Here is a 10431-nt window from a genome sequence, read left to right as displayed (position 1 = left end):
CCTGAATCTTAGGGATTCCTGCTTCCCTACTACCATAGTGATTGTTAAAGAGGTCGTTTTATTCTTAATATTAAATCTCAGTTCCAGCCCTTATTAGTATTGTCCTTAATCCTCCACCAGGGGGAGCCCGGGTTGCAGGGCAACTGAGTGCGGCAGGATTTACGACTCGCGGAGAACACACGGTGGTGGTGGGGGGGGGTGCGGAAGAACAACTGTGTCCACAGCAGTGAGCTGACCCAGCTCTAATCACCGCAAGCACGGCTCTGTACCACTGCGGTGTAACACAATTTTATTAGAAATTAGTGTTTCCATCACCTATGCTGAGCAACAAAAGACTGCAGTTAAGTGACAAAGGAGACCTCGTCTCGTGGCAGAACCTGGGCCATCCTTTCGGCAGAAATTGGTCAGATGAGAAATGGAATAAAACCCAATCTGGTACATGTGGTGAACAGCAGGCTTCCAGTTTTCTCAGAAACCGACAAGGTTTGACCTTCATCCACACTCCTTTGTTTGCTGCTCTGAGTTGAAAAATTCGCACAGCCAAGAGCTGCTTTCTGAATGGGGCTGAAAAACGCAAAGAAAATTCCCCCAACCCTTATGCCACAAACTCTGATTAGAGAAGCTAAGATTACTTCAGTGATTTCAATGTTAGTATTTTTCTTAAGACCAGGGAGGTATTTTTGATCAGTACAGGATTACTGTGCTTTCTCAGGAAGAAAGACAGTCACCACTGAGACAGCTGAGGATCTAATGTCAAAGCAGCAAAGAGGCTGCAGGGCTGGGGAGGTCAAAGGACAGGCATTAAAATACCTCAGTGGGCAGCCGGGGCTTTGAGTATTAGAGGGCCTCAGGAGGGCAAGAGGAAATAGGCCAGTGGCCTCAGGCAGAAGCATTCCAGTCTCTGGGAAAGCCACAAAGCCAAAGGTGGAATCTGGCCAAAGGAACGGATTTGTCTTCATCTTGTTGCTCCAGTGAGGGCTGGAGGGGTTTTGAGCTGATGACCAGGGTGCCTCACCTGAAAGTCTACATATTCAAGGCTGTGAGAAGCGTAAAATGCCTGTTAGTCGCGCTTCCCATGCCCCATCATGTCATTTCAGGTCCTTGTGGTTGTCTCCGAACCCTGGTCTGGCATTTAACCCCATAGGCTCCATCGGGTCGGCCACCAGCAGGCCACTTAGCTACAGCGACGTCAGGGGACAGAAGCCTGATACCTGTGCTCCTTCCCGAGTGGCTACCGCTCAGCGGCTATGGGGTTTTCTTAGGCTGGCTAAGCAGCTCCCTCCCCGATGGCATTCCTTTGGAAAAGAATTCAGATAAGCAGCCTCCCAAGGGCCAAGCCAAACAGAAGGTAGTGAAAAAAAGCCCCAAGGAGGAACTTGCACCCTCGCCCAAGAGTTGGGGCTTGGCAGCTCCACGGCCACATTACCTGGCCTTTCAAGGGACTTACGCTGCTCCCATCACCCTGTGTCCAGACTCAGTGCTGGGCAGAACCACTATCCCCAGCTGGGACACGAAACCAATAGTATGGAGCGGGCAGGGGAGTTCTGGCCAAGCACATGCTTCCTCTGCACAGGGCTGCTGGGAATGCAGAGGCTGTGTTCGCTGTCCTCGGCTCATGGGCATCTGAGTGCAGCACCCACGGGCTCCACAGCCTTCCCACCGTGGCTCATGCTCCTGGGCCCCGTAACGGCCCTTTGGCTTTCCAGTAAGGAGAGCAAAGCATGTCTTGGCGCGGAGGGCAAGAGAATCAAGAAGAACAATCACGTTAGGCCCTAGGAGTCCATTATGTGACCTTAAAATGTCCTTTCTCATAGGCACTACTAGGACCACAGTTCCCAACTTACATGTCCTTCCTTCCTGTATGCTCTCTGCGTGGCCAGCCCAGCAAAGCCAAAGCTAATCAATGTTTTGTTTTATTGCTCCTCTAGCCCCTCTCTCAGATTGATTCTACAGGGAAGAGGAGTTAGGGTCAGAAAAAGATGATGTCGGTTGGGGCAGAATACAAATCTCCTGAATAAAGGTACAAAGTGCTTTAAAGAAACATGCCAAAGGCACCAGGGAAGGCCAAGGGTCTGCCCTAGCCAGGGTCTTGGCAGCCTAGAGGGGTAGCACAAATACCCAGTCCCCTCATTATTAGACTTAACTATTCATTTCCTAGATAATTTTTTAAAAACCAAAATGATGAAGCCTGTGCTTAAACATCTCGGGGAAAAAGGAGCCCCACCTTCTGTAAGAAACTGGGCCTCCACAGCACCAGAACGCGCCCATTCCCCGTGGACCTCCCCAGAGGCCTAAAGGTAGCCCTTCAGTGGAGCAAAAGGACACTCAGCAAGGGGTCAAGGGGACTGTTCTCGTGGGAGGTGGGCAGGTCAGTCCACTCACCGCGGGGCAGACGCAGCTCCCTGTCAGGAAGGGTGAGCAAAGGGTCCAGGACTCGGTCGTCTTGAAGTGCTCAGGGAGCAGGGCAAAGGAATGTGGTCCCTCTCCTGCTCAGGCCCTCTGCCTTCCTGTCATGCCTCTGGGTGCTGGAGCAGAAACCCAGCCAGCAGCAGCGTGGGGTGGCCAACGGGGCAGGGTTCCACAGGAGGGGAGACAGGGTGTCCTGTGCCCCGACTCCCTGAGGGTCCTGTCAGTCGCGATGCGTAGACTGATGGCCAAGCTGCCGGTCATCGTAAGTGCTATAGCGCTTGACGTGGATGCGGCGGACCCGGTCCCGCAGTTCAAAGGTCTCCTCGTCTTCACTGGGGGACGCCTGGCTGCGGTTCCGGCTGGTGGCCTCCAATAAGGAGTTGTCAGGGACGCGGGGGGTCTCATAGAGTAGGACGTTCAGTGTCTCCTCATAGATGCGGGCCTCTGGGAATTCCACCTGGGGTCGGGGGACAAGAGGACCGAATGAGCTTTCATCACAGAGGCCGCGACGTGGCAGGGCCCTCGCCTCCGTGCTGGCTCTGTAAGCTCCTCAACTCTCCCGAGACGGGTGGCCTCTGTCCGGGAGGGAGGGAGGTCTCTCTGAAGGCGCCGTGGGGGGCTGTACTCTGTGGACGTAAGGGTGCGAAGACTAGCACGCGGCCCGGCCCCAGACCGGTGGGCTAGTGTGTGCGGGGGCCGGGGCCTCGGCTTAAATACCGCCCCGCCAGCCACGAGCTGTGGGGCCTGTTTCCGCCCGTGTAAAATCAGGGCTAAGATCTACGTCGGAGAGTTGCTGAACACCACATGAAGGACAGAAGGCACCTGGGTTCTGGCCTATGGGGCTTCTAGTCCCTCACCTGTCAACTGGGAGAATGCTCCAGCCCCGCCTGTCTCACAGGTGTGGTGTGAGGAGTCACGAAGCTCGTGGAAGAGAAGACAGGAAGGTGACAAGTGGTGTTGCCACAGAGACCTGTTCCTGACTCCTGACTCCACTTATAGACGCACACGGGAGTCCCCACCCCCATAAGGACATGAGGAAGCGGGGCCACCTCCTGTAAGCCGTTCTCCCCCTCCCCCCAGACCGCGCAGCTGGAGGCCGCTCAGGGCCCGGGGGCCGAGCAGGTGCCCCACACCCTGGCTGCTCCGAGCCCCTCACGCACACGACTCCGAGTGGGCTGCCCTCCTGGCCCAGCAAAGGCCTCTGCCGCCTCCGCTACACTCACGGGGGCAGCTCCTCTCTGGGGGGACACCGCTGCTTCGGCCTGGGAGAACGGGCTCTGCCGAGTCTGCGCTCGCTGTCACCTGTCAGATCCCTCACTCGCTCCTGCGGACGCCGAGCTGCTGACCAGGAACCCCGACCAGCAGCGGCCCGAGAGGCGATCAGACCCCGCTCTGCGGCTCCCAGGAAGCGCCGCATTTCCCTAACCGCTCCGTTACCTGCGCGCTATCGTGCCCATGTCTGCAGGTGGGGAAACTGAGGCCCAGCTGGTTTAAATGGCTTGTACGCGGCCAGAAAACTGGTCCACGGTAGAACCAGAGTTCAGACCTGAATTGGGCCAACTCCAAAGACCCGGTCCTTCCCACCGCACCACGCTGTCCCTTGCTCGCCCACAGCCCCCGCCCCTCAGCTGACCAGAACCGAGCATTCCCACGCCACTCCCCGAACTCCTCCACCTGGCTCGTCCTTGCCCGGCACCACCACGGGAGTCCGCGGAAGACGGTAAGCCGAGCGCCCTCCTGCTCCCTGCGGCGGCAGCACAGCTGGGGCCGCCCCCGCGCAGAGGGAAGCCCCGCACCTTGGTCTGCTTCTTCTCCGTGGCATACACGATGGAGGTGCAGCACACCTCGGCCAGCTTGCGGCCCTGGCCGTAGAAGGACCAGCAGCAGATCTCGTCCCCGATGACGTCCTTGATGAAGAGCACGCGGCCGTTGAAGCGCAGGGAGAGCTTGTCGAACAGCTCGATGTTTTTCAGCAGGTGGTCGTCCGAGTTGCTGAAAAACCCACGAAGGCCAGCGGGCCTGGGAATGAGCTCCCAGCACGAGGGGGTGCTGGCTGGGCGCGTCCCCCCTCCCCTCCCTGTCACGCAGAACTGAGGAAAAGTCAACGTGCCGGAGGAGACCGCAGGGAAAAGGGTCACAGGGCACCCTCGGGGTCTGGGGGCCTGTGAGGAGGAGGGGAGTTGGTCTGAAGTGAGAGCAGAGAGAACTGAGGGAGGGCGGTCTCCTCTCATGGGGCCCCGAAAGAAGGAGGCTCGCTGCCATCGTGGCGGGAGGACCCGTTCCCTTGCTGTAGGGGGGACGCTGGCAGCACGTCTGTCCACAGGGACTCCCTGAGCCTGCGGCCTCCCGCCTCTACCTAACTGCGGCCGGCCGAGGGGCGCTGGGCGAGGGAGAAACTGGCCCGGCTGTGAAGCACAGAGGCCGGCTTAGGGGGAGGCCCAGCCGTGGGGCCCCAGGGTCCCTCCGCCACCTCGTAAGCTAATGCTGGGAAACACCCGGCGCGCCGCCCGACAGGGCCCGTTGGGGGGTTCGGGTGCGCTCTCTATAGCCCAGCCAGGGCCCTGCACCAAGTTCCAAACGCCTCTGCCCTCACTTCCCTTCCCTCTCTGTCCTTCCCGCCTGAGACCCAGAAGCTCGCCAGCACTGCCAGGAGTGCGGGTGGCTTCTCTTGGGGCTGCTGCCCCGTGGCCGGCTGCCTAGTCCTTCTAGCTGCTTCTGCCACCCTTCCCCCGCCCTGGCCCCGCACCCCCGCACCCCTACCTGGTGTAGGAATACTTGTTGTTGCTTCTATTATACAGCAGCTTCACCACCGGCTGGGAGGGAGGAGAGCGTGAGCGCCAGGCCAGGGGCCCATCCTCCCCCGCCCGCCGCCCTCGGGTCTCAGTACCTTGGTGGAGGATTCGATGAGCCTCTCTTCCTCTTTCAGGGAGGTGATGATGGGGATGTTGCACACAGGCTGGTAGGAGTCCTTCTTGTCCTGGGCGACACACACGACCGAGGATCTTTTTTGAGATCTGCTACTTGCCAGGCTAAGCCAGGCTTTCCCCAGGAGCCATCAGAGCCCCTCTGCCAAGGCCACCCTCTGCTTGTGGAAGGGGCATCTGGCAATAGAAACTGCCAGCTGGCAAGCAGAACCCCATTCCCAGAAAACCTCAAATCCAGATATCAAGGTGTAGAAGCCGGAAGCTGGCCTTAGTCCTGCTGCCCGAGCCCGTCACCTGACAAACCGACTGGCTGCCAGCACCCTCAGCCTGGGCAGCACCCGGTGTATCTAACGAGGTTCGGACTCGCCAGCCATACCGGTCACGCGACCTTCCAGGAACTGGACCTTGACACCCCTGAAGGGAGGGCCCAACTCCCAACCTCCTGGACCTGCGCGCACCTGAGCTCCATACCTGCAGAGCAGTCTGGCACACGCTCACCAGCCCCTGAATGAGGTAATACTTGGCTTCGGCCATCAGTTCCTTGATTTCTTGCCGGTTCTGTGGGAGGATGATGGTGTCATCTCGGAGGTAATTCAAAATGGTGCCGAAGTGCTTTCCACATCGGTCTATGAGGATCCAGCCTAGGGATTCAGACAGGCCCGGACAGTTACTCTTTGCCTCCAGGTAGCAAGCAGCGGACAAAGGCCACCTGACGAGCCTGGTGGCAGCCTGCAGCAGGGGATAACAAAAGTGGGAACGCCACTCCAGCTCTTAGGTCTGCGGCTGTTCTTTTCCACAAAGGATGGCCACAAAGGATGGCCTGGGCGGTGGGGAACAGAGGCCTTCCAGGCTCTGCGACAGCCCACAGAGGTCCAAGCTCAGGAGCGCTCAGGCCGCTGCCTGGCAACACAGAAACCACCAGGCCCTGCCTGCCTTCTGTACACTGCCCGGTCACTACAGTGATGGTTCTCAGGACCATCTAGTCCTTTGTGAATGTTTAAAAAGTACGGATCTTCGCCCTAGAAAATGTGTACGTGCACACCCTTCTGCATACAACCTCGCAGAATTCTGAGGCTCTACCGAGGACTCCAGGTGAAGGAGTCCTGTACCGGGGAACGGGAAGAGTGAATCTAGGGTCTAGGTCTGCCAGGCTTGAGCCCTGCCCCGGAGTCTCTTCCTTCCCTCCTCAGCCGGCCCAGCGAGCCCCGATGCCTCACCTTCTTTGTCGGTCAGCACCTCCATGCGCCCGCTGAACATGGCCTTGAGCATGGTGTCGTGCCGGGTTAGTGCCCGCACGGTGGTGTAGTACAGGGAGCCCCCCACATTGAGCTGGACGTATTTGTTGCCCAGGCCTCCTCCCTTGAAGCCGCTCAGCTTGGGCTTAGCCCCCGAGGCTGGGCACAGACAGGTATCCCCTGACATCTCCCGCTGCAGGTAGATCACCACACGGCAGGAGGTCGGCTTGGAAGGCTCCGCCGTGGTGGAAGGATCACGAGTGAGTGGCCAGCGGAGGCCAGAGCCTCATACTCTCAGCACTGTGAGCAGAAGATGGGAGAGAAGACAGGAGTTAGCAGAGGAGAGCCCTCAGCCGAGTGGGGACGGGGGGGACCGTGCGGTCATTCTGTCCTTGACAAGCCAAGACTCCCTGGCAGAGGCTAAGGCCCAAGGCAACAGCAAAAGACATTCCTGCTCTTCTTTATGGAACCAGGAACCAGCGCAGTCTCCCAGAGCCTGGCCATCATCTCGCCAGCCTCCCTGAGCCTCGGCTCAGCTCTCGGCAGCAAGGAGGACAAGCAAACCCTTGGGGTTAGTCTGAGATGGCTTGAGGAGCAGACAGGGCAGCAGAAGTCTTTACCCTGGGGAACCACAGTCCAATTCCAGTTCTTTGCTTCTGAAGGTTCCCAGGACCCAAGACTTCCCACCAAACCTACTGGGCATCCTGCCAGCGCAGGAGATTCCCAGGAGCCAGAGGGACAGGATGCACTTCCTTTCTAAAGATTCCAGGCTCAGAAGCAGCCTGCGCCAGTGCTGACTTCGAGCACCACCCGCAGTCTGGCTTCAGGAAGGAAAGTAAAAGCAGCTTCAGGAGAGCATGGAATGAGCCAGGCTGGAGGGCGCCGGCCAGTGTTCCTGGCAGAGGTCACCCTGGCCCCAGTGGAGTTTCCTGACCTTCCTCTTTTTTGGTCCCAGCCCTGTCCCAAGTTCCTGAAATTGTCACCATTTTCCAGGGCAGAACAACTACAGGATGGCTATTTTTACTGCTTTTTCCTGAGAGGAGGCCCAGCCCTATCTCTTCCTTTCTTCCCTACTCACAAGACTGGGGAGAAAGGGCTCGAAAAGACCAGACGATAAATCTAAAAACAACTATGAAGTGATCTGGAAACTAAAACACTGACAGGCATTCATGGGAGGGAGGAGCGAGGGAAGCAAAGGAGGGCAAAGCCAGGTCACCCCTCGTGAGCTAGATTCTCTATTACATGTCTTGGTTTTCTTTCTTTCTTTCTTTTTCTTTTTTTTTTTTTTAATTTTATTTATTTATGTGACAGAGACAGACAGCGAGAGAGGGAACACAGCACGGAGAGTGGGAGAGGAAGAAGCAGGCTCCCAGCAGAGGAGCCCGATGTGGGACTCGATCCCGGAACGCTGGGATCACGCCCTGAGCCGAAGGCAGACGCTTTAACGACTGCGCCACCCAGGAGCCCCCATGTCTTGGTTTTCGAAGGAATCACTAAAATGCATTCACTGAGAAAAAAAAAGCAAACATTCACTGCATGTTTACCATGTTCTAGGTACTGGTCTAGGCAACTTCATATAGACGTTACTTCATTTAATTCATTCAGCAAGAAAACAAGACTGAGTGCCTACTCTGTTAAGGGGTAGGGACAAAGAGATGGAAAGATACGGACCTTGCCTTCAAGGAGTACGAAGAAGAATCATAATGTTAACAAGAATACAAATACTAACAGTTAGCATTATTGTGCCGGGCACTGAGGGTAGAGAAGAGTGTAAGTCATGGCCTCACAGAGACTACATTTTAGGGGGAGGTTACAGAAAATAAGCAAGAAAATGAATAAATAAGCGAGCAGTTCCAGTAAGAAATGCACTAAATAAGCTAGTGATGAGAGTGACTAGGGAGAAGTCCTAAGGTGGATTAGGGGCCGGGGAAAGCCTCTTTGGGAAGGTGACATTCCCACTGAAGTCTGAAAGAGCTTTCCAGACAGACAGAAGAGTAAGTGCAAAGTTTCTCAGTTAGATACAAGTTTTAGGAACAGAAATAAGGCCAAGATGTCTAGTGCATAGAAAGAAGGGGGAAGTTGGCTTGATGTAAAGTCAGGTAATGTGGGGGCCAGTTCATATTAAAGAGTTTGCATTTTATACTAATTGTGATGGGCATCGATTGGAGGGTTTTAAGCAGGGGAGCGACAGGGTCTGAGTTATTCACATTTTGCAAAGATCTCTGGCTGCCGGGTAGAGAATGGACCGTAAGGGTGCACGAGGGCAAGGGAAGAGCAGAAGAAGCGGCAGGTGAGGCAAGTGATGAAGCCCTGGGCGACGCCGCTGGTAACGGAGACAGAAAAAAGGTGACACTGCCTCGTAGTGCTCACGACACGCAAAAGTTTAAGGTTGCACGTCACCTACTGTACGTGCGATCCAGAAGCGGTGGACCGGCTTCCCCCAGGTTACTGCTCTGCTATCCAAAACAGTGCGTAGCACAATGCCACGCACATCTGCAAGTATTTAATATAGTCAGTTTGTTAGCCCAAAACTGTATCTGAAAAGATTTCCGTAGGCCCCTAGGAAGAATGTCCAAGGAAGGACCGGAGCGGGTGCTTTGTCAAGTACGGAATTTCTTTGGTGGCTTGTCCAGGAGACTCATTTGCCTCAAGGATGGAGTATGGATGAGATGAACCCTCACCAGCAGATTGCTTGCCCAATCCCTAAGTAACACATGAATAGTATGAAATCACCTCACCTTCCTCCGCCCACCGCAAAGGAGTAAGTCCACCCCTTAACAGGTTTTAGCAAGTTCCCAATGTACTTTGGGTCTAGCCCCGATTTCCCCAGGATCAAAGAAAGCACACATATGTTCTGCCAAAGTAAAGGAACTCAAAGGCTAAGTGGTGGCCAACAGAGCCCACAAAGCAATTGCTTTGAGCCCCTGGATGACGTCAGCTCAGATGCCGCCCGCTCAGATTCCTCCCAGACCAATGGGCTGCAGGAATCTTGTGGCAGGTGACGCCCCAGAAAGTAATTCCAGTGAGAATGAATTTCCACTGATAGCCTCACTGCTGTTCCTTCCGGACTTTGTGTACGGATATTTGGGGATGCCTGGGGCTGAGGGCGTATCCGAGTCTCCCTCAGCGAGGCTAATGGGCACCTAAGCAGAATAAAGGGCAGGACAACAACCACGGCCATGGAAGAAGGTGGGGTCCTAAAGGAAGAAGGACCCAGAAATCCATCACACTCGGTGGTGGCGGGCGGGTAACCGATCTTGGGTACAGGGGGCGGATCTAGCAGAAATCCTAGGTGTAAATCTTAAACTTCGCCCAAAGAGTCTGGAAAGATTTAGCGAGACCCAACCTCTCCGTGGTGAGTGTTCCCCGGCCCGCACCCCTCCTCACCACCGAGAAACTGAGAGCGATTCTGTCACCCATCCCAGTGGAGGATTTGAGCTCTCCATCTCCCCCTACGCCGTCCCACGCCTTTTCCCCAGGACTGGATGGGGCTCTCTGCTCCAGCCCGGGGCCCGTCCAGCCTGTCCCCCAGGGCATCCGCTCCCCGGCTCTCACCGTCCCCGGGGGGCGCGTCTCCTCTCAGCTGGGTTGCAAGCCGATCCCGTGCCGCCTTGGGCTGTGGCCGCCTGCCCGCCAGCAATCCCGGGCCGTGAGCTCACATCCTCCGCCCGCGGACTCCGCCCTGAGCTGCGGCCCAACCCCGCCTGCACCGCAGCCTGGGACTCTAAAGCGGACCTGGCCCAGCACCCAATCACGGGAGAGGGAGGGGCCCCTGAGAGGATTCCGCGGTGAGCGCTCAGCTACTTCCGGCAGCTTTTCCGGCGCAAAGGCCTCTGGGTCTTGTAGGCAGCCGTCCCTCCTCG

General features: G+C 56.7%; 1 protein-coding gene across 2 annotated transcripts; it reads right to left on the bottom strand.

Moving 5' to 3' along the window:
* Window positions 1-272: 272 nt before the first annotated feature.
* TNFAIP1 (TNF alpha induced protein 1) lies at window positions 273-10306 on the bottom strand. 2 transcript variants are annotated; one of them, XR_006775528.2, is made up of 8 exons: window positions 10124-10306; window positions 6551-6868; window positions 5805-5974; window positions 5297-5386; window positions 5170-5222; window positions 4206-4401; window positions 2383-2866; window positions 273-564 (listed from the first exon to the last, which is right to left on the bottom strand). XR_006775528.2 is itself a non-coding variant. In XM_045773250.2 (7 exons), exons 2-7 carry the CDS (start codon window positions 6753-6755, stop codon window positions 2630-2632), a joined length of 951 nt encoding a protein of 316 aa, XP_045629206.1. In that variant the 5' UTR covers window positions 6756-6868; window positions 10124-10306; the 3' UTR covers window positions 273-2629. The 2 variants fall into 2 exon arrangements, 1 of the variants encoding a protein (XP_045629206.1); XM_045773250.2 differs by having other exon boundaries at window positions 273-2866.
* Window positions 10307-10431: the final 125 nt, after the last annotated feature.

Source organism: Ursus americanus, chromosome 23 (assembly GCF_024610735.1).
Source record: "Ursus americanus isolate L20-20 chromosome 23, mUrsAme1.1.p, whole genome shotgun sequence".
In the NCBI taxonomy this organism is placed as follows: domain Eukaryota; kingdom Metazoa; phylum Chordata; class Mammalia; order Carnivora; family Ursidae; genus Ursus; species Ursus americanus.
This window is presented reverse-complemented; position numbering and strand designations above follow the sequence as displayed.